The sequence below is a fragment of the Geotrypetes seraphini genome, chromosome 1 (assembly GCF_902459505.1).
Source record: "Geotrypetes seraphini chromosome 1, aGeoSer1.1, whole genome shotgun sequence".
Lineage (NCBI taxonomy): Eukaryota > Metazoa > Chordata > Amphibia > Gymnophiona > Dermophiidae > Geotrypetes > Geotrypetes seraphini.
Genome location: NC_047084.1, coordinates 145295001 through 145319522, shown reverse-complemented (window position 1 = coordinate 145319522; position 24522 = coordinate 145295001). Strand labels below are relative to the sequence as shown.

At 41.8% G+C, this 24522-nt stretch overlaps 1 protein-coding gene across 2 annotated transcripts in view; it reads right to left on the bottom strand.

Annotated features, from left to right (window-relative positions):
* The window catches only part of NAA15 (N-alpha-acetyltransferase 15, NatA auxiliary subunit), a 243517-nt gene that overhangs the window by 10546 nt on the left and 208449 nt on the right, over positions 1-24522 (bottom strand). For both annotated transcript variants that reach the window (XM_033939428.1, XM_033939438.1), the window contains 2 exons: positions 20124-20267; positions 16763-16860 (listed from right to left, as the gene is read on the bottom strand). In XM_033939428.1, coding sequence (XP_033795319.1) covers positions 16763-16860; positions 20124-20267 — 242 coding nt within the window. The remainder of the gene's footprint in view (positions 1-16762; positions 16861-20123; positions 20268-24522) is intronic.

Genomic DNA, 24522 nt, shown 5'->3' with positions numbered 1-24522 from the left:
ATTGTAAATTGTTGTAATTTACTGTAAATCTACAGGTAATTTGTTTGTAAATCTGCTTGTAACATGTTGTAAATAAGCTTGCCAATGCAGATCATTTGTTAATTGTTGTAAACCGCCTAGAACTCGATGGGTATGGCGGTATATAAGAATAAAGTTATTATTATTATTATTATTATTATTATCCCATCTTTGTTTCTTTTCCTGTCACTAATATAGCTGAAGAAAGATTTATCCCCTTTCTTAATTTTCCGTGCTAGCTCTTCCTCCATTCGGAGTTTGGCTTCTCTGACTGCTGTTTTGACAGCTTTAGATCTGTCTAGATAGTCCTCTTTCGCCCCATCTCTGCCTAAATGTTTGTAGGTGATAAATGTGTCTTTTTTCTGTTTAACTAGGTCTGAAATTTCTTTACTGAACCATTGGGGTCTTTTGTTTCTCCTGCGTTTACTTACTGTCTTTATGTATCGGTCTGTTGCTTCGTGTAGGATGGACTTCAGAGACGACCACATATCCTCCACATTGTCAGATATTGCTTGTTTATGTAGCTCCTGATGGACAAAATCTCCCATGCGGTTGAAGTCTGTGCCTCTAAAGTTGAGAACCCTTGTTGCTGTGTTTGTCTTAGGGAAACCTTTCTTGAGGTTGAGCCATACCATATTATGGTCGCTGGAGGCCAGTGTGTCTCCTACTGAGACTTCCGTGACGCTATCTCCGTTGGTGAGAACTAGGTCTAGTAACGCCTGGTCCCTGGTGGGCTCCAATACCAATTGCTTGAGACGTGCACCCTTTATGGAGGTTAATATTCTTTTGCTGCTACCCGTAGTCGCGGAGAGTGTGTTCCAATCTGCATCTGGCATGTTGAAGTCTCCTAGCATTACTGTGTCCCCGCGTAGTCATACACAAGGCAACCTGCCGTTACATAAAATCATCACATAAACAGCGAAGAAAGGACAAACCCCAGTGGTTCACCGCAGAGATCTCACGTCTCGTTAAGGAGAAGAAAAACGCATTTGCTTCCTTCAAACGCACCGGGAAAAGCGAAGATCAACTGCTACACAGGATCAAGTCCACAGAGGTCAAAACGGCAGTCAGGGAGGCCAAACTTCGAGTGGAAGAAACTCTAGCAAACAACATTAAGAAAGGGGACAAATCCTTCTTCCGGTATATCAGTGACAGGAAAAAAAACACAGACGGGATAGTACGCCTGAAAAAAACAGACGGGAATTACGCAGAATCAGATCCCGAAAAAGCAGAAATACTAAATAAATACTTCAGCTCGGTCTTCACCTGCGAGGCACCAGGGTCCGGCCCTCAATTGAAACCACAGTCAAACACAAAAGACCCGTTTCGGAATTTTAAATTCACACCCAGCGAGGTTTACTTTGAGCTAACAAAACTCAAGGTGGACAAAGCCATGGGACCGGACAATCTGCACCCCAGAGTGCTTAGGGAGTTAGGTGATGTCCTGGCAGAACCGTTAGCCGTACTATTCAATCTCTCACTGAGTACAGGGACAGTCCCCTTGGACTGGAAAACAGCTAACGTCGTTCCTCTACACAAAAAGGGTTGCAAGACAGAGGCTGCAAATTACAGACCGGTGAGTCTGACATCAATAGTATGCAAAATCATGGAAACACTGATCAAACGCCAGTTGGACACGGTCTTGAACGAAGGGAATCTACGGGACCCCAATCAACATGGATTCACCAAAGGTAGGTCCTGCCAATCAAACCTCATCAGCTTCTTTGACTGGGTAACAAAAAGACTGGATGAAGGAGATTCACTGGACATAGTGTACCTGGACTTCAGTAAAGCTTTTGACAGCGTCCCACACCGCAGACTGTTAAACAAGATGAAATCAATGGGGTTGGGAGAGACTCTGACGGCATGGGTCAGAGATTGGCTGAGTGGCAGACGTCAGAGGGTGATGGTTAACGGTACTTTCTCTGGGACATCGGAGGTGACCAGCGGGGTGCCTCAGGGCTCGGTCTTGGGTCCGCTCCTCTTCAACATATTCATAGGAGATCTGACTCAAGGGCTTCAAGGTAAAGTAACATTATTCGCCGACGACGCCAAACTATGTAATATGGTAAGCGAGGGCAATTTACAAGATAGTATGGCGCAGGACCTGCGCACATTGGAATGCTGGTCCTCAACCTGGCAGCTGGGCTTCAATGCTGGAAAATGTAAGGTCATGCACCTAGGTAACAGAAACCCGTGCAGAACTTATACCTTGAACGGGGAGACCTTGACCAGGACTTCAGCGGAACGAGATTTGGGAGTAATCATTAGTGCAGACATGAAATCTGCCAATCAGGTGGAGAAGGCTTCCTCAAAGGCAAGGCAGATGCTGGGTTGCATCCGTAGAAGTTTTGTCAGCAGAAAGCCTGCTGTCATTATGCCATTGTACAGGGCCATAGTGAGACCTCATCTGGAATACTGCGTGCAATTCTGGAAGCCACACTACCGCAAAGACGTGCAGAGGGTCGAGTCGGTCCAAAGAATGGCCACCAGAATGGTCTCAGGGCTTAAAGGTCTCCCGTATGAAGCAAGACTAGACAATTTGCAGCTCTACACTCTAGAGGAGCGCAGGGAGAGGGGAGACATGATTGAGACGTTTAAATACGTCACCGGACGTATAGAAGTGGAAGATGACATCTTCCTTCTTAGAGGCCCCTCAACCACAAGAGGGCACCCGCTCAAACTCAGGGGCGGAAAATTTCACGGCGACACCAGGAAGTATTTCTTCACGGAGCGAGTGATTGATCGGTGGAACGGGCTTCCAGTGCAGGTGATCGAGGCCAGCAGCGTGCCAGATTTTAAGAATAAATGGGACGCCCATGTGGGATCCCTAAGAGGGTCAGGGCAAAACACTAGCTAATCTTAAGGGGAGGGTCTATAGTGGGCAGACTTGATGGGCCTTGGCCCTTTTCTGCCGTCATCTTTCTATGTTTCTATGTAGTGTGATGTTCTCTATGTCCTCGATTAATTCCATGTCTTTGTCCTCCTGTTGCCTGGGAGGTCTATATATCACCCCAAGGTATAGGCATTTTTCATTCCCAGTTGTCATTCCCATGATCAGCCAGTTGTCCAGGTATGGATGAACTTGTAAGCCCATTTTTCGCAGGTGGGCAGCCACTACAACCATCACTTTGGTAAAAGTGTGAGGGGCAGTCGCTAGACCAAAGGGGTGAGAACTGGTAATGGTTTTCCAGAACATAAAACCTCAGGAACTTTCTGTGGTCTGGGAATATGTAAATAGGCCTCTGCAAGATCCAGAGAATCTAGAAATTCCTCCATAGCCACTGCTGCTATGACAGAATAAACTGTCTCCAAGTGCAAACACAGACCTTCAGCGCTGCAATGATGTAAGAAGTTGCCTCCGCTGGGTCAGACCAGAGGTCCATCGTGCCCAGCAGTCTGCTCCCGCGGCGGCCCATCAGGTCCATGATCTCTTCAATCCCCTTTATCCTTCTATTTATACCCTTTCATAATCCTATCTCTACCTCTATCTGTATCCCTCAATTCCCGTATCCTTCAGGAATTTATCCAATCTGCTATGATGCAAATTAACCAAAGTAGAAACAGCCATTTAGCAAAAACAAAAATAATTTCACCAGTGAAAACGCACTGTTTAGTAAGTGTTGGGGGGAACCACAATCATTCAAACAAGACTTCCAACATTGAAATCATAAGCTCATAAACAGTGGAGAAAAACAGACCTCAAATACAGTGACTGCTGGGCCGCAAGGTACCTAAAACAATCTGTATCATCACCGGTCTGAAAAAAACTCCACACATGCAAATAATCATGCATTTTTCTAATTCTTTAAATAAATTTATACTGCAAAAATTTTATATTTATTATTGACGAATTTACTGCCTCTACACAAAAAGGCGTACTCCCTCTGTTGGGATCTGTTTATATTGACAACATAAGGACTAGGTTCCTGAGACTGTCATGGATACATTAGATAAGTGAACATTTATTTTCACACCAATGCTTTTTTGTTGCTGGACTTGATTACAATAACTTACCCAGTTGTAGCCACCCTCATTCAAGTTTGTTGATGTGGAGCCAGTGAATTCGTCAATTATAAATTAAAAATTGTTTGTGCAGTATAAATTTATTTAAAGAATTAGAAGAATGCAGATTATTTTCATGTGTGGAGTTTTTTCAGACCGGTGACGAAACAGATTGTTTTGGGTACCTTGCGGTCCAGCAGTCACTGTATTGAGGTCTGTTTTTCTTCACTGTTTATTTTATTATGATTTCAATGTTGGAAGTCTTGTTTGAATGATTGTGGTTGCCCCAACACTTACTAAACAGTGCGTTTTCACTTGGGATCTGCTATACTGGCCATGAGATCATCTAGTCCTTTGCCCTTTGAAAAGAAGTCTGCTGAGAGCAGCCTTGGAGGTGGAGTCACTAGCCCATTGCCTGATCCAGAGCATTCTGCGGGCTAAGATCGAATAAGCAAAAGCTTTGCTCTTGACTCTGATATCATACAGAGCATCTGCTACATAATCCACTCTTGCTAAGAGGAGCTAGGGGAAAGGCTCATCCCTCTCAAGACTTAGTAACCTGGTATGAAAAGAAAAAGATCACAAAGGAGGCCACTGTAGCTGCTTTAATTCCTAAGGCCAAAGCCTTGATTAGTCTCTTGAGAACCACATCCATTCTGCGATCCTGCATATCTTTCAACACCACCCCTCCCTCTTTGTAACCTGCACTACCAAGGCGCATTGAATAGCTGATGACACTCCGGTGCCATCGGATACAGCTGAGCCATAATCCTGGCAACTTTAAGGAAGTCTTCCAGAGCATCTCAATGCTCCGTGACCAATACGTTAATATCAGAATGCCAGGGAAACATAGAAGACTGGACTTTCACGCCATTCATAATAGAGGAGGAAGCAGAGGGGACCTGCTGGGAGTCAAGTTTAGCTCCTAAAGCGAGTCAGTAATCAGATCCAACAGAGCCAAGGGTTTGACTAGCTGGAGAATCGTGGGATCATCCCCCTGACTGAGAGTCACCATGGGGTCTAATGCACCTGACTGAAACCCTGCATCCCCTGACAGGGAGGGTACGTCCTGAGACTGCAATGGCACAGTAAGAGACCCATCATCGTCTGAATCTCCCTCAGAAAGGTCCCCTAGAGCCTGGCCAGCTGCAGACAGTGAGGCAGACGCACCCTGGAAGCCCCTGATCCCTTGTGTGCTCTCTGAAGTGCTGCCAGACTTGGAAGGATGGCTGTCCTGAAAGGCTCTCCACATCAAATTAACAAAAAAATGCTGTACTAGGCAGCGCTGATTCCAGCTTACGTTTCTTGGCCTCTGAGCCTCTGCATTTAGGATGACTGCCCTTACAAGATCCAAAAAGGAAAACTGCCCTAACCAAAGGGTTTCCTGCCTGTTCTTTGGCCCTAGAGAGCAAAGGGGAGGCTAAACTAGCTGCTCCCGCCCCCCTTCACGGTATGAGCGGTATGTGGCACAAGAACATTATTTGAGCGCCCATCCAGGGCAAACCTGGCAAGAACTTGGGTCAAATGAGCCTGCAGATTTCATCCCTGCCAGTTTTAGGGCAAAACAAGTGATTTGAAGTTTCTGGAGAACTTTGAAAAAAGCAAAACATGAAATCCAAGATGGCTGAACTGGCATGTTGGCACCTAAAAATGCCTCAAATTCTAAAACAAAATGAAAAACTAGCGAATTTAGGATTTTAGAGGTGGGGACACATAAGGGAACAGGCAGAAACCTTCAAAAATATAATTTACAGCCCCCCACCCCTGATTTTCCTCATAAGCTGTAACATCCTTACTCACTGTGCTGACAATGTGCTGCAGCCTGCCTCAGCTCCAAAGGTAGCTCGATCTGGGAGAACTCACTGCCTTAAACAGAATGTCCTTCCAGCACTGAATCTTTGGGCTACCAGTCTGACTGAGCCTCCAACCCCCACAAACCATGAATGTGCAAAAAGGGAGCTGGTTAAACAAAACCCTGCTGGTCCCCCTACTGGGTAAGCAATGCTAACAGGGGATGGCTCCGAGCTCCAAAAAGGCTTCTGCAGGCTGGCTAACAGGTATCACAAGGGATTGGCCTGTCAGCTGCAGACATCAGTCCGCTTCTCCACACAGGCATAACTGGGCTCTTGACTAGCAGAGCTGTTAGCACCGAAAAATGAAGAAAATATGCAAAAAAAATCAAACAAAAATCAAGAAATAAGCAGAGCAGATACAACACTCCTTCAGGCTCATGGCAGAAGGAAAAAATTATAGGGGGCAGCAGAGCCCTCTGTGAAGTAGGAAGGGATTCAAAAAATTTGGAGTGGATTCCTTTTGCAAGGCTCGTGAGTACTGGGATATAACCTGCTTGTTCAGAATGACAACTATTGCACTAGAAATAATGCTGTTTTCAACGTGGTGATTAAAATATATCAATTTTGAGACTCTACATCTGTTGTCTTTATATTTTACACCATTCAGGAAGAAATCCTTTTCTTTCTATCTCTGGCATCTTAGGGTTTCTTCTGTGTACATTAGTACTTTTTAGGCCTGTATCTGAAAAGAGTTTACCTGTTTTCTGCATGCATGACCAAGGCCAGATGTTCTGATGGGGATGCAAGTCAAGAAGGGTGTGTCATGGCCCCAAGTAGGCTTTCCTTTAGCTCTTTTGGACCCAAACCCCCCAACTTAAAAATTAGCAAAGACTACTCCCTAAATTGACCACAACTAGAAAGAGTGTTGTTATGCTGGATCATTTTTTTGTGGAAACCCTGCCAATCAATTTTTGTAGCATTTGGATTTAAAAAAAAAAGTCTTGAAGACCTGGCTTTTTAAATAGAGCTATGTTTTATCTTTATGATGATAGATTTTGCATATCACTGTGTCACATTTTTAACTGTGTATTGAAAAAAACCTGAGGAATAATAAGAGGAGTCATCCTTTATATTTGCCTTTCATTAGCATTGGAATTAAGATACTTTAATGTAATTAAGTTTAATCCATCTCAATACATCTAGTATGGGGGGGGGGAGAGAAAGTCAAATATTTCTAACACCCAAATCTTCTCCCAAAGGTTATGTGGACTATAGACAAATATGTTACTCTTGATTAGGAAGGGTGGATCAATCAAGTGGTTCCTTCCCTAAACCAGGATCCTCCTTAAGTCCAAGAGGGAATGTTACTCCACCACACCCTTTGGTCCCTAGACCCAGGTCCGAAATGGCCTCGTCTGATGTTGGGTCCATCAGCACTACTGCTAAGGGGATAACTGAGCGTAATCCCAGTCAAAATACCTTTGCTTAGTCTCAGTTGCATTTCCTGAAAATCTATCGTGACAGCCTTCATAGGGCATAATTTGGATATTTCTTTAATGGACATATCGATAGTGGTTATGCATATGGAAAGCCTTTTGAGAGGGACTCTGAGCTTTGCTCTTTTTCTAATGGTGGTGGATAAAACTGAATATAAGGATTCTTAAGGTTGAGAAAAGTTCTCTGAGATTGGAATCTCAGGTCAAAATTTTGAATACAACTTTGATGCCTTCTATTTAAAAAAAAAAAAAAAAAAAAAAAAAAAAGACACACTAGTCCTGCTTAGGAAGTTAGAATTCCTGGAAAATATCTTTTGGTCTACAAATCTGAGATTTTGTAATTTTCCAGTTATGTGGTTGCTATCCCTCGAGATTCTACTTAGACAATATTTTTCAAAAATTCTTAAGCTTCCTGATCTTTTTTTTGGGGGGGTGTGTGGTGTGGAGAGGAGTTCTCACAAGATAATTTTTCTACGAAGGCATCCCTTTTGGTATCATTGTGACAGATTTAGATTATGAAAAATTATTTTCAACATAAGTGTTCTTTTCTATGATCAAAGAATCCAGCTCTTCCCAGATGTTGCCTGTGCTATTCATCTGAAGCACAAGGCTTTTTTTTTTTCTTTTTATCTCAGGAGATTTCCATGGGGGCTACTTGCATTTGTTCTTATATTTGGTATCTTTTGGTGGGAAATGGTTTACTTTCTTGACCCATCTCAATTGGAAGGATTTACTGCTAATAGGGGAAATGTGGGGCAGGTTTCCTTATTTATTAATATTTGTCCACAGGATACGTGAGAATTTAAATTTAACACAAAACACATAATGGATTCAATTAGATCTCAGTGCAGCTTTTGACACCGTTTCGCATTCCAAGTTACTTAATCTTTTGAGAAATTTTGGTATTTCAGTTCACTGTCTTCCAGTGGTTCAAGTCTTATTTTTTCAACTATTCCCAGCTTACATGTTGGAATTCTGAATATCCTTACATACTGTAAATACTTGGAGGGATCAATATTTTCACTATTTGCTTTTTAATGTGTATTTGGTTCCTTTAGCAGAATTGCTTGAAAGTTGGGGTCTTACATTTCATTCTCTTGCTGACAGTTTCCATGAAGGATGATCAGTTTCAGTTCTTGTCCAATTTCAAATTAGATCTTTTGGAAAAATGGCTACAAGATCATGATTTTATTTTAAATACTGATAAATCTGCTGCAATGTAGTTTTTTTCCGCAGGAATAAGCCTTTGCTTGTTCATCCTTCTATGGGAGGTCATCAAAATTCCTCTTAAGAAATATTGATGCTTGGATTTTGTTGTGACAATGCATTGAAATCTGATTTGCTAATCAAATGTGCTGTCAAATTGTGCTATTTTCAGTTGAGACAAATTTGTCAATTCAAGCCTCTTCTGACTTGCACTCATTAGATTAAACCTGCTTTTGTTACAAGCAGGATTAATTATTGCAATTCTTTATATTTTGGACTTGCAGTAATCAGTCACAGAAGACTCCAACTGGTCCAAAATACAACAGCACATTTAGTGGTCAATGGAAGGACAGCAGTTGTCTGGGTCTTGCTGCATCTGAGTAGGTAGAACCGACGTTTCAGCTAACATACTGTGGCATTCTTCAGGGTGTGCTGTGAGGTCTGCAGTTTGACTTTATATATAATGGGTCCTCAAATTTGATTGGCTGAGGTGTGAGGTAGTTGAGGCAGGAAAGAGGCTGAAAACTGAGAGAGGGAGAAAGCGTTCATCCTCAGCCCCAATCCTTTTTGTGCTAAATTTCTTTTGGATGAGTGGTTGCTATGCTTTGTTTATAGAGAGCCCTTTTATCTCTGTTGAATTTATTGGGGTGTCTTGCTATCTCTATTGACTCTTTGATGCTTCTCGGCCACCAATGGTCTTCTTTCTCCAAAACATTTGTGTTCTCAAATCCAAATTGTTATGAGCATGGCTGATTTTTCTGTGTTGCATTGCTTGTGGTGTATCTTGTGATCTTGCAGCCTTTCCTCTATAGTGCATCCAGTTTCATCAATGTACAATTGGCTGCAATTGCATGGGATTTCATACACTCCAGTGATTTGGAGTAGAGGTAACTTGTTTTATTCTTCCCGCCAAAATTCAAATTCATGACCAACGGATTTTCCTGCTTCAATCACTTCAAGCCCTGGCCAATCAGGTTTGAGGACCAACTATATATAAAGACAAACTGCAGTCCTCACAGCACAACCTGAAGAGAGCCACAGCACCGGGTCTGTCAGTAGTTCATAGGTGTCTATCGAAAAACATCACTTGGCTACCCAAAATGGGAAGAGAGAAGAATCACATTAACATCGTGGTAATTGGACACGTAGACTCTGGCAAGTCCACCACCACCAGACATCTTATTTACAGATGTGGCAGCATTGATAAAAGATCAAGAAGTTTGAAAAAGAAGCTGCTGAGATGGGAAAAGTTCCTTCAAGTATGCCTGGGTGTTAGACAAACTGAAGGCAGAATGTGAGCGTGGTATCACCACTGACATCTCTCTTTGGAAGTTTGAGACTAATAAATACTATGTCACCTTCATTGATGCTCCTGGCCACAGAGATTTTATCAAGAACATGATCACTGGCACATCTCAGGCTGATTGTGATGTCCCAATTGTTGCTGCTGGTGTTGGTGAATTTGAAGCTGGCATTTCCAAGAATGGACAGACTCATGAGCATGCCCTCCTGGCCTAAACTCTAGGTGTAAAGCAGCTGATTGTTGCTGTAAATAAAATGGATTCTACTGAGCAAAATGGCTGAAATGCCAGTTGTACCTACAATGAGAGCTGGACAACTGCAACAATCATGACACCAGCCACGGAAGCCAAGAGAACAGCATAATTGAAAGACTTACACTGGCTGCCTGTTTTGGCTAGAGTCATCTTTAAAACATTATGTTTGGTTTTCAAAGCACTTTATTTGAATACTCCTGGCATCTCTCTCTGACATATTGATTAGACAGGAACCTGAGCACTCTTTTTGTATTCTTCTCAGTACTATCTACTACAGCTTCCTTCATTTGAGATGGTCAAATTAATTTCAACAAGAAAGAGGGCCTTCAGCTACTGAGGACCCTCCTTGTGGAATTCATTACCTGTGAACATCATTAACATGACTTATTTGCTGGCTTTTTGAAATCAATTTTAATCAGGCTGGATTATTGTATAGATTCAATGTTCAAAGCTCTGTTATATAATTTGAATAAGAAAGACACTACTTCTCATATTTGACTGTTTCATTATATTAGTTTTTGGCTATATATTGTTTTATTAATTTTTATTGTACACTGCTTTAAAACTGGTGTTAAGCAGTATATCAAGCAATAAATCCAATCCAATAATTATGTTGCTAATACCTTGCAGTTCAAAGTGTCTTAAAAGAGCTGGAACAAACCTCCAGGATGATTACACATAGCAATTCAAGAAACTGAAAATACAGTATACTGTATTAACATAATACAAATTTTCTAAATAGCCAGGTTTTAATGTTTCTTCTAAGATCTAAGTAAAAGTGTGAACTTTGGAATAAATCTGAAGTATCTTTCCAGAGTTTGGTGAACTGAAAAGCTCAAGATAGTTCTAATCTCTTTTTATTCTTTAGCGAGGGGAAGGTATTTAAAAAGAGAGTTTTGTGACCTGTGAATTCTAAATGAACTGGAAAAAACAGTGTTGATTAGGTTAAGATGGTGCTGGACTATACAATACTGTATTTTATAGAGAAAGTAGGCAAGCTTTAATAAAATCCTCGTTTCAATAGGTAACCAATGTAAAATAGCAAGAAAGCATGTCATGTTTTCCTAATGAAAAGATTAGCCAGATAGCTGTATTCTGAATAGTTTATAATTTTTTTGAGTTGTTAGAAAAAACAACCTAAATAACAGATGTTGCAGTAATTCAATTGTGTTGGTAACAAAGCTTGGATTAGTAGTCTAAATTCATCAAGCCCAAAATATTTACAAATTAGTCAGAGCTTTCTCATGAATAAGGATTTCTGAATAAGATGATTAATGAGGTTGTAGAGATAAAGTATTACACTATGTAACAAAATTTTATTTTAGTTCCTGGGTAATAAATGTTCTTTCTTAATTGCTGATGCCACAAAAGTATAGAAAATGGCTATCATTCCCTTCAAACTTTGCTTTTGTGACAAGGACATTGATATTTTGAAATTTACCTTTTTTGCAGAAAATTCAAAATTGATTCCAAGCTGAGTAAACTTAGAGAACCCTTGAGTAACTTCAAGAATTTTCTATAACTTTCCACCAATATAAACAGTAGCACAGTATAACTTTAGAGATCTTAAGCCCACCAGCTCAGTTCAGTTTCAACTGCCTAAGTGGTAACATATCATAAAAACATAAGAATTACCATACAGGGAGACCAAAGGTCCATCAAGCCCCCAACTCAGATCCCAAGTAGTAAAACAAATTGCATGCTTCTTATCCTAGGAATACGCAGTGGATTTCCCCAAACCATCTCAATAATGGCCTACGGACTTCTCTTTTGGGAAATTATCCAAACCTTTTCTAAATCCTGCTAAGGCTAATTGATTTCACCACATTCTCCAATTCCAGAGTTTAATTACATGTTGTGTGAAGAAATATGTTCTTCGGTTTGTTTTAAATCTACTACTTAGTAGCTTCATCGCATGCCCCTTAGTCCTTGTATTTTTGGAAAGAGTGAACAAACGTTTCATTTTGACCCTTTCCACTCCACTCAGCATTTTATATCACCCCTGAGCCATCTTCTCCCAGCTGTAGAGCCCTAGCCGCTTTAGCCTTTCCTCATAGGGAAGTCACCCCAAATCCATTATCATTTTTGTAGCCTCTCTCTGTATCTTTTCTAATTCCACTATAACTTTTTTGAGATACAGCAACTAGAACTGCACACAGTATTTAAGTTGCGGCCATTCCATAGAGTGATAAAAGGATACATTACATTACATTAGTGATTTCTGTTCCGCTTGTGCCTTGCGGTTCTAAGCGGATTACAAATTAGAAGACTGGACATTTCCAGTAGCATTGCAGTACATAGAATCAAGAATGTGTCAAGTTACAATTGTTAGTCTGGACATTTCCAGGAGAAATTGAAAGCAAATAGTAGATAGTGATAGGTTGTTTTGATGAATAGAAATAATACAGTCAGGATTCAGAAGTGTTGCTATGGTGGTGGTGGTGGTGGTGGTCATGAGAGTATTTTCTAATACTATTGTGAGGTTATGATGATGGGAAGTGTTTTTTGAAGAGACGAGTTTTGATTTCTTTTCGGAATACTTTAATGTCTATTGATTTGATCAGTAGATTGGAGATGGTAGTATCGATCTTTGCTGCCTTAATATTATAACATTACTAGTCTTTAAGCCCGTTACATTAACGGGTGCTAGAAAGCAGCCCCCTTTCCCTCTCCCCCTCCAGTTCCTCCCTAACTGTCTCTCCGTGGCCCCCCTTCTGTCTTCCCCCCATAAGCAAAACGATGTGCCTCCCAGCACATCCCTCCCCCGAAGCAGCCCCCTTTCCCTCTACCCCTCCAATTCCTCCCTGACAGTGTCTCCGTGGCCCCCCTTCTGTCTCCCCTCCCAAGCAAAGCTGTCTGCCTCCCAGCACACTCCTCTCCCCCAAAGCAGACCCCTTTCCCTCTGCCCCTCCAGTTCCTCCCTGACTGTGTCTCTGTGGCCCCCCTTCTGTCTCCCCCCCAAGCAAAGCTGTCTGCCTCTAAGCAAACCCCTCCCCCAAAGCAGGCCCCTTTCCCTCTCCCGCTCCAGTTCCTCCCTGTCTCTCTGTGGCCCCCTTTTTGTCTCCCCCCCAAGCAAAGCTGTCTGCCTCCAAGCACACCCCTTCCCCAAAGCAGGCCCCTTTCCCTCTCCAGCTCCAGTTCCTCCCTGTCTCTCCGTGGCCCCCTTCTGTCTCCCCCCCAAGCAAAGCTGTCTGCCTCCAAGCACACCCTTCCCCCAAAGCAGGCCCCTTTCCCTCTTCCGCTCCAGTTCCTCCCTGTCTCTTCAGATGGGATCAGACAATTTGCAGCGATGGGGACTGAGCTCGCAGACACAGAGACAAATTTTTTCACCATGTCATTCTCTAGCCTTGTCCTTTAAGCACCCGATTTTCTCTTCTCGTGGTCTGGCCAGCTCCCCTAGTCCCTTGCCGCCGCCGCCACCCCCTTCCCTTCCCGCGGTCGACAAACCTCTTGGCTCCAGCAGCAGCCGCAGCACTGTGAACACGCTGCTTCGCGACCTCTACTGCCCCTATTTGCTCTTCCGTGTCCCTGATGACATCATCAGAGACACGGAAGAGCAAATCAAGGCAGTAGAGCCGCGAAGCAGCGTGTTTACAGTGCTGCAGCCGCTACTGGAGCAAAGAGGTTTGTCGACCGCGGGAAGGGAAGGGAAGAGGGTGGCGGTGGCGGCAGCAAGGGACTAAGGTAGCCGGCCGACCGCGAGAAGAGAAAATCGGGTGGAGGCTCAACGGGGATTGGGGGGGAGGGGCGAAGACGACGACGAAGACGATCTGAGCCCTTGCTTTCTCCCTAGCTCCCAGTGCCCTACCGGTCTGTACACCGCGATCTGGAGAGCAGGGAGTCCAAGGCTGGTGGCTGAAAAGCAATGCGAAGCAGTACTGGGAAGCAGTAAGGCTGGGGACTTGCGCATGCGCACTCCTGCAAAGTCACGGACATACATCTCAGGGATTTCAGATCACGCAGGTCTGAGTGCGCATGCGCGTCTAGCGTTTTATTATATTAGATATCTACATTGTTTTAGATCACATCCAGAGACTACAAACATCTGGCAGATGCATTTTGCTATAAATGTGGCCAATTTATCAAGACAAGAAGGAAAAAGTACTCCACAGAAGCCTACAAGGTATATTTCGGTATGCCTGTTGGGGATCAAGGAAAACCTTTAGCATCTCACTTCACAAGCTAGCTCTGCTGATGGACCCCCTGGGAGGTGCTGATGCCACCAATTCACATCAAATTGTACCTAATGAAACAATTTGTCAGAGCTCTAGATAAAGAGTTGGCAGCCTTCAAGTACCTTCAAGACCTCTTCCCTAATCTGACTGAGGCAAAGGTCAAAGCTGGTGTCTTCATTGGATCACAGATAAAGATGATGCTGAAGTGCAAGAATTTCCAAGAAGCTATCTAAGAAGGAGAAAGAGGTTGGAACAGATTTGTCATAGTGGTTCGGGGATTCCTGGGCAATCACAATGCTGAAAATTATATGGAGCTGGTTGAGAATCTGTTGAAGAATTACAGTAAAAAGGGACGTAGAATGTCTTTCAAAGTCCATGTATTTGATGCTCATTTTGAGACATTCAAGGAGAACATGGAAACTTACTCAGAGGAGCAAGGTGAGTGCTTCCACCAGGATATACTGAATTTTGAATGCCACTACAAAGGACAATATATTGAGAACATGATGGCAGACTATATCTGAGGGCCGATTCATGAAAGTGACTTACAATATAATCACAAAGCTTGAAAAACTACTCATTTTTAAATCTTCTGTGGTCATCTTTGTATAACGGCAAAAAAAATATGTTAAATGTGATTCATATACTACTTTTTATGACTTTATGAGAATGAAAAATTGGTGTTTTCACTTTTAAAATAAGTAAATTGCAAAATTTGACTATCCTGGTCACAAAACAAAGTTTTATGGAAATAACACATTTTCTCTATATTTTAGGCATGAGCAATTAGGAAATTATACTTACTGCTCAGGAACAAATATTGTGTTATATAGTGCTATCAATTCACAGTGCTAAAATTTTAATCACAGGAGAGTTTGTAGTTTGAGCTAGAATATTCTATGGGAATGAGGAATCCAAGTTAGAGAATGAACCTCCCGGAATCTAAAGTTGTATTTCATTAGTAGAATCCTGGATGATCAAGCATAATTGAACACAGAAAAAACTACATTTCTTAGGCTCATTGTCTATTCATAGACACTAAAATTGAAAATAATCCTAATAACTAGTATAACTTAAACTACAAACTTCTTTGATTAAAATATTAGGATTGCGGATCTCTACAATCTCAGATTAATCATCTTATTCAGAAATTCTTCTTACTCATGAGAAAACTCTAATTCATAAATATTTTGGGCTTGATGAATTTAGACTACTAGTCCAAGCTTTGTTACTAACACACAGTATGAACTACTTGGGAGAGGCCTTAGGTGACTGAACCAATCAGGGCCTTTGGCCCCTCCCTGTGCATCACATGATGCACTGGGGAGGGGAAGGTGCATCATTTGGGACTGGCAGATGAAGCAGGAGCCTCTGTGCGGGCTTCCGTTTTAAAAAGGTACATCGGAGGTTCGGGGTGGCATCCAGTGACAGGAGGGAGTGGGCATCCCTCCTGCCATTTTTTTTAGGTGGCAAGGGACGGTGGGGGACCTCTGGTGGCAGGAGGGAGTGGACATCTCTCCTGTCATTTTTTTGCATTTAGGGGGACAATGGCTTAAGGGAGCCGCATTTGTCGGGGGTCATTGGGGAGGGCCGTCAGTGGCGGTGGGGGGACTTTTTTCTTTTTTTAAATGGGACAGATATTTTGCATGTGTAACACATGAAAAATATCTGTGCTATTGAAAAAAACAAACCAAAAACCCAACCCTGGCAGACCTGTTGGTAACAGTTACCGACAGGTCTAGAGCAATCGGTTTTTACAATCGCTAAAATCCCATGCAAAATAGCATCGCTTGGCTATTTTGCATGGGGTTTTAGCTAATTTGCATGGCCAGATTGGAAAATGGGCGATCATGGGGAAAAACACGCGGTGAGTCGTTTTGTGCATCAGGTCAGTAACAACAATCGTCGCTAGAGTTGTGCGACGATCGCTGACTTAGTGCATCCCCCAGTAAGTGTTTTCCCAAATTAGAAACTGTAAAGGAGTTGGGGCCAGGGATTCAAAGGGAGGAGAAAGTAGTTGAGATAATACCAGATTAAAGTCTGAAAGGGAAGGAGGTGGCTATATAGGTGAATAAGTATTCCATAGTCCTTTAAGGAATGCTCTCACTAAAGGATGTACAGATCATGGAAAGTTGAGATTCCTGCCAATGAATCCTTATAGTACTCTTAAGGCCTGGACCTGAGAGATATATGACATACTGAAGGATCTGGATGAAACAGGATGATGAAAGTTATCCCTGCTTTTCAAACCAGGTTTTAAATAGTTTCCATTTAAATGTTTAAGATTTATTTGTAGAAGGTTTCTTGGCTGCTCGAATATTATCCTGGATTGGAGAAAGAAAAGTTTATCTATCCCTGGAGTCTCCAGGCTGTGAGAACAAGAGTTTCCAGGTGGGTTGGAGAAGGTAACTGAGTCAAATCAAATGGAACCCCAGTAGAAGTGGAAGGTCTACTGCAAGGGTGGAAAACCAGAATGTGATTCAAGATCAAAAATGGTAGTGAAGAAAAATTACCTGGAGGGTCCTATTTCTGAGGGATTCATCAAGTGCTGTTGCCAGCTCCACTGCTCTCTTCTGGCTGGAAGGATCCAAGTAGTACATCATTTTGGCAGCTAGAGCAAAACAAGACATTACAGTTCTCTTCTACTCGTATGCCATTATAAACAGCTTGGCATTATTCATGGAATCCACAGGAACAAAATACTTTAAGATGCATGCACACATGCCTGCAGTAGTTCTCATAAAAGAACTGTCAGCTGGCAACATCAGAGAAAAAGCTCGAAAAGCTTTGAAATATAAAATACACAGCATTCAGCAGTACCACAATGATTCACATCAATCACTACTCTAACAGAATTTGGATTTAGCTCACCCCTTTACCAACTGAAGCTCAAGTTGAGGTACACCAATTATTTCCCTGGAAGACTTACAATTTAAGTTTGTACTTGAGACAATGGAGAAGTAAGGGTCTTGTCCAAATTCACAAGAGCAGAACCCTGACTTTCCTGGTCCTCAACTGACTACCACTCTTCCGCTTCACAATCAGCACAGATCATTATCATATGATAAAGTTGGCTATTACAGGTGGAAAGGGGGATGGAATTAGGAACTTCGAACTGCGGCAGGGAAACGATGTTCCTAGAAACAATAGGGGACTGCTTCCTAGAACAAATGGTGGAAGAACCAACAAGGGGTTCCGCAACCTTGGACTTAGTCCTCAATGGCTTAACTGGGAGAACATCAGATGTGGAAGTCAAGGTCCCCCTTGGGACGAGTGATCACAGCATGATCGATTTTAAAATTGGCATTGGGAAGAGGAAAAGAACCAAGACCCAAACCACAGCCTTTAACTTCAAAAAAGGGAACTATGACGGCATGAGAGTCATGGTTAAAAAACGGCTCATGAAAAAGACACCCGGAATCAAAACGGTCGATCAAGCATGGTCCCTACTAAAAAATACCATCACCGAAGCGCAGAATCTCTACATTCCGCAGATATCCAAAGGAAGGCGAAACAAGAACAAAGGAGAACCAGCTTGGCTAACTAAAGAGGTGAAAGATGCGGTAAGGGATAAGAGGGACTCGTTCAAAAAATGGAAACGGGAACACACAACGGAGGTCTGGAACAGTCATAAGGTCGACCAGAAGAAACGTCACAAGGTGGTAAGAGACGTCAAAACGGCCTATGAGGAAAAGATAGCGCAAGAAGCCAAAAACTTCAAGCCCTTTTTTAGATATATAAAAGGGAAAAAACCAGCAAGAGAGACAGTAGGCCCTCTCGAAGACCAAGGAATGAAAGGGTGCATTAAAGAAGACAAACAGATTGCAGATAGGCTAAATTAATTCTTTGCCTCCGTCTTTACTAATGAAGACACAACAACAATGCCAGAAACAAGGAGGGTATTCAAGGGTGACATAGAGGATAGCCTCACCTCAGTGAATGTAGAATTGGACATGATATACTATCAGATCGACAAATTAAAAAGTGATAAATCCCCTGGACCAGATGGAATTCACCCGAGAGTATTAAAGGAGCTTAAGATGGAAATTGGAGAGATTTTTACAAATCCTAGCTAACATGTCAATTAGAACCGGGAAAATACCAGAAGATAGCAAATGTTATCCCAATTTTCAAAAAAGGATCGAGAGGAGAACCAGGCAATTACAGACCTGTGAGTCTAACGTCGGTTCCTGGGAAGATGGTTGAAGCACTGATCAAGGATAGCATAGTGCAACACCTGGAAAATCACGACCTGATGAGAGCTAGTCAACATGGCTTCAGGAAGGGGAAGTCATGTTTGACGAATTTACTTCAATTTTCCGAGAAGGTAAACAAACTAATCGATGGCGGAGACCCGGTGGATATAATTTACTTGGACTTCCAGAAAGCGTTCGACAAGGTCCCACACACAAGGCTTATGAGGAAACTACTAAGTCACGGAATTGAAGGGGATGTACTTAGATGGATAGGGAAATGGCTAGAAAATAGATTGCAGAGGGTAAGCATAAATGGGGTATTCTCGGACTGGGAGAAGGTGACTAGCGGAGTGCCCCAAGGCTCGGTTCTTGGGCCTATCTTATTTAATATCTTCATAAATGACCTTGAAGAGGAGACAAGTAATATAATCAAGTTTGCAGATGACACAAAACTATGTCGGGCAGTTGGGTCACAAAAAGACATTGAAGATCTCCAGAAGGATCTAAACCAACTGGAGGAATGGGCGGACAAGTGGCAGATGAAGTTTAACATAGACAAATGCAAGGTGATGCACCTGGGCAAGAAAAATAAGGAACATGAATACAAAATGTTAGGTGTAACATTGGCCAAAACTGAACAAGAAAGAGACCTGGGGGTACTGATAGACAGGAACCAAAAGCCGTCGACTCAATGTGCAGCAACGGCAAAGAAAGCAAACAGAATGTTGGGCATGATAAAGAAGGGGATCACGAGTAGATCGGCGGATGTTATAATGCCGCTTTACAGAGCAATGGTCAGACCACACTTGGAGTACTGTGTCCAACACTGGTCTCCTTACCTAAAAAAGGATATAGCCCTGCTGGAAAGGGTGCAGAGGCGAGCCACGAAACTAGTAAAAGGTATGGAAAATTTGAGCTACAAAGAACGACTAGGAAGACTGGGACTGTTCATCCTCGGGAGGAGGAGACTGCGAGGGGATATGATTGAGACTTTTAAAATACTGAAAGGATTCGACAAAATAGAGCAAAAATCATCGTTGTTCACATTGTCAAATGTGAAACGGACAAGAGGTCATGGACTAAAGCTGAGGGGCAGCAGGCTCAGGACAAATGTCAGGAAGTTCTGTTTCACACAGCGGGTGGTGGACACTTGGAATGCTCTCCTGGAGGTGGTGACGGAGACTACCATTCTGGGTTTCAAGCGTAAGTTGGATGTATACCTCTTTGCAAAACACATCGATGGATACGGGTGACCAGGGTCTCCATCTGGGAGCACCTGGCTTGGCCTCCGTGTGTGTGGGTCGCCGGAATAGATGGACCTAGGGTCTGATCCGGCGAAGGCGTTTCTTATGTAACTAGATATACTGATTTTCTGTGGTTACAGTCAAAGCAGTTTACAGTATATATTATATACAGGTACTTGTGGAAATTGAGCCCAGAGTCACAAGGAGCTGCAGTGGGAGTCAAACACAGTCCCCTAGATTCTCAGGCCACTGCATTTACTACCAGGCTAACTCTTAAATAGAACCCTCCTTGTAAAACTCTCTCAAGTAAGGTACTCACTAGCTAATCATTTCATGATAGATTAAAACTGGTTTCAAATCTCTGCAGCAAAACTGCAAACATAAATCAACTACTGTATGTGCAGCTAGCTGGAGTTCTTGTTTGAGTGTGTTACCTGATAACCTATGTGGTATTGAGTCAGAATTCTTTTTCTGGAACGCTTCGTTAAATGCCTTTGGATTTGTTTCTCCAAAAAGTTGATTCATTTCTTGCTTTAATACTGTTCTAACTGGATCGGGTAATTCTTTACTTTCAGACACTGTCAATAAAGACAAAAAAGTTCCAAATCAGAGTAGCAGGCCACTATCGCACAAGAATCCTTTGATGAAAGGCAGATCTGCTTCTTTCTCAAGATGGACAATCATAATTAGTCAATGTATCTGTCATTTTATTTACCCCTAAGCTGAAAAGTCCTTTGCAAAAAAAAGCGATGTTACAAGTATAGAATAATGAACAGCACAAAATTTGACAGAGACTACCACTAATGTAAAAAACATATAAATATGCAGGATAAAACCCTATATCAAGACACACAAAAATAATTAATTCAAATTAGGAATAAAAACCAACAAGAACCCAACATAAGAGAAATGAGAACAATACACAGTAAATATAATTATTTAAATGCAATCAAAAATAATATACCAACACACCAAGTCTGTTGTGGCTCAGATTTCATATAGAAATTGATTCCATAGTAAAGGACTCGCATAGTAAAAGTCACATTTCTGTAACTAACTGATCAAATGTTTAACAGAGGGGATAATTTAGGAGTGATGAAGAATGCAACCACCACCTGGGGTTATAATGAATAGACTCATAAGTTATCTGGCTCTTAAGCCATGCAGGGATGTAAAAACAAAACAAAAGTAATTTAAACTGCAGGGTGTCAAATGGATTAATTTTTAGGTAATTTTAAATAAATAGCTTGGGTCCTAGTAAATTTTATTATTTTTTTTATTTTGCAGATGACATCCAAACTCTAGTTTTACAAGACCCAACTGCTTTAGATCTTAGTTGTCTAAATACCTGTCTCAATGCTGTGACAGAATGGCTGCAGCAAAATGGTCTCAAACTGAATTGTCAAATTTGTGGCCATGTGAATCATGAGAAAGCCTCTGTTACCATCACTGGCTCCATTTGCAAAGGGAACTTGAATTTCCTTGCAAGACTATAAAATCATTCTGGGGTTCTGCGTGATCATCATCTGTCCCTTAAAAACAAATATCTGCTGTGGTAAGATTGAATTTGCTGAAGAACAAAAAAAAAAAAACAAGACTGTTTTTTTTTAACTTGTGAGATTTTAAAATCCTCTTTGCCTGTTGTATCGATTGGACTGTTAAGCACTGTACTATGGGGATGATAATCTTCACTATGTCGTTATCTTTATTTTATCTATTTAAAAAATTATATTCCACTCTATCAACATTTCTAGGAGGATTCTAACAAACATACATACAGACAAATGCATTATAACAGCAATTACTTAAACTTCAAATCACTTAATAAAAAATAAAAAAACTAGAAAATCAGCATGGATATACCTCCCTAAACAAAAACATTTTCAATAAAATCTTGAAGCAGTCTTCAGTTAGTGCAGAGCCCTGCTCACATGGTACATTGAAGCTAAATTTTAAAGTTATTGTTTTGGAGATTTTGTAAGTGATTATTTGAGTTATTTATCCTGATTTACATTCTAATATCCTTTTTTTCTCCATTTAAAAACATCTGAAAAATATCTGAGGAATTGTTTTTTAAGTTTTAAAATTAAAAAAAAATATTAAAAACTTAACTGTAGTGCTCTTAATTATTCTATAAATGAGATATATCCATACTAACTGTTCACAGGAAATTTCTTCGCTTTAGAGTTGGATCTCATCACTTCCAGTACAAGGTCCTATACCCTTTGGCTTAGCATCAGTGCTAGAGAATGACATGGGGAAAAAATTTGGCCCCGTTCCCGGCAGCTCAGTCCCCGTCCCCATGAGCTCGGTTCCTGTCCCTGCATCATCCCCGCAAGCCATCTGATCCCATCTGCACAAGCCTCGAATTGTTATGATTTTATACTGAACGCATTTTATTAAAGAAACAAAATTCTGTACAATTGTCATTTTATAAACACAAATAATACAAAACCCCCATCTCCCCTCCCCAAATATCTCCTCCACTATCAAGAAAACTGAATAAGCTAAATTATTACAGAATGCTACACAGAAAAATCATGCTAACAGAATACTGTAGTCATACATGACAGGAATAATGTTAGAAGAGTGCAACCAGGGCAACTGCCCCCTGGTCAGAGAGAGCCCTAAGCTAGCTAGAAGCTAAAGAAGCACGGCCTGGGATTTGCAGTCCTCAGTTATGTCTAACACCAGCTCTAGCAGGATACATATTTCAAATCTGATATATTCTAATCACAAAATAGAAAAATAAAATTTTGACGTTTTGTTGCCTCGTCATTTTATTCTTCAAATCATGTTGGTCTCAGGCATTGGTCTTTGTTTAATTTTTCAAAGTTTTATTTTATTTATCTACAAACAAAATGAAAACCAAAGCAATACAAACAACATATAGCAGTAATGCCCTTTCCTCCTATAAAGCTCCCCTTCACTAATTCTGCCCCTCCACCTATGGGGCCCTCAGTGGTATATACAAAATGCTTTAGCAATAACATATAAGCCTTGATACAGAGTATCCAATATTGAATATCCAAGTGAGCAGTCAAAAAAAAAAGATGTCCCTCTCTAATTCACATAGAAAATGGTGATGAGGTCTTTCTCCAGTGTAGGTAAATGCCCCATATCCTGTAAAAAAGATGTAATTAGCCATATTTTAATACTGAAAGTTTCATCATCAAAGTCAAGTTTCCTCAACAAATGAATCAGTGAGGGTGCATTTTTCCAATGAACTGCTATCAACTTTTTACCAGTTGTAAACATATGACATGCCAATGTTTATGTCTGTTTTCTTTTAACTCACTTGCCAGGGTCTCTGACCATTTGACATTTCTTCTTTCTCTATGTTCAGCATCTTCCTTCGTCATGCTCCTATACGACCCTTTCTACTATTTCCCCTGTGTCCATCTCCCTGCCTTCATCATTTCATCATTCTATGATCCCCTCCCCCTGTGTAGAGTGAGGAAAGAGAGAGAGATCCAGGGTGCATCTCTCTCACTCCCTCTATTGCCACATACAACATTTCTCATCCCCAGATCATATGCATTATTCAGCATTGCCCAACTTTTCTCTTATCACCCCTCTCCAGCACCATGCCACACCTCTCCCTCCATCATTATGTCCAACATTCCTCCCCCTTGCATCCCCTTCAATCTGTCCCTCTCCACAACTATTTCCAATATTTCTCCCTCTGATCATTCTCTTCCCCATGTATCTCTATCTCACTCCTCTTTCTCTCCATGCCCAACAATTTTCCTCTTTCTTCCTTTCCCCATGTGCACCATCTCATTCCCTCTCACTCACACCCAGTTCTCCCTTTCTATTCCCAACCCCCCTTCCTTCTGTGTCCCGAGTTTATGTCTGCCTAACTGCCTTCCAGCCTTTGTTCCAAATTCATGCCCCATGTCCCAATGCGCTCCTCCCCCCTCCTTTCTCCCTTTGTCCCATGTTATCCCCTCTCTCCATTACTTGTTCCTTTCAGGGCTGTGCAGCTGGGCATGCCCCCCCCTCTGCCAACGTCGACCTGGAAGGCTTCCCTCTGATATCAGAGCTGACATCGGAGGGAAGCCTTCCGGATCAGCCAGGTATCCCAGTTACCTCAACGGTCCTCCTTCCAGGTGGGCTGCTCCTTCCTGCCTTCAGACATACTTGTTTGTATGGACGTGTGCAGTGGCTCCTGCATGCTGCACGTAGCTGACCTGGAAGCCATCTCTCTATCAACTTGAAAGAAAATGGCGAAATCTGATCTTTTATTTACTATGTTTTTGTTTCCCCCCATAATAACAAACTTCCTCTCTTCTGTTCCAGACTCTATACCCCCAATTGGAATCAGATGCCTTCCTCATTGATGGGGGAGAACAAATCCCTGTACATATTTCCTCGAATACTTCTCATTGGGAAAACTACTCACACTTGGCCAGGATCCACATTGCACTCTACTGGCCATGTCAATCATGATTCCCTCTTCTTCTAGAGATCTCAACTCATGAAACCTACAAGTTGCAATCGTTCCCAACACTACTCATATAGAATGACAGCTCCCTCCTCCATTCCAACCCTTGCTCATTATCACTCAGCATGGTATGTTTTGCCACGCATGTGAACACATACACTCTTTCTGCTCAAGTCTTGGTCATCATTGAAGCATCCAGAAAATATTTCTTCACACAACGTGTAATTAAGCTCTGGAATTTGTTGCCAGAGAATGTAGTGAAAGTAGTTAGCTTAGCATGGTTTAAAAAAAGGTTTGATTATTTCCTAAGAGAGAAATCCATAGGCCATAATTGAAATGGCTTGGGGAAATTCACTTCTTATTCCTAGGATAAGCAGCATAAAATC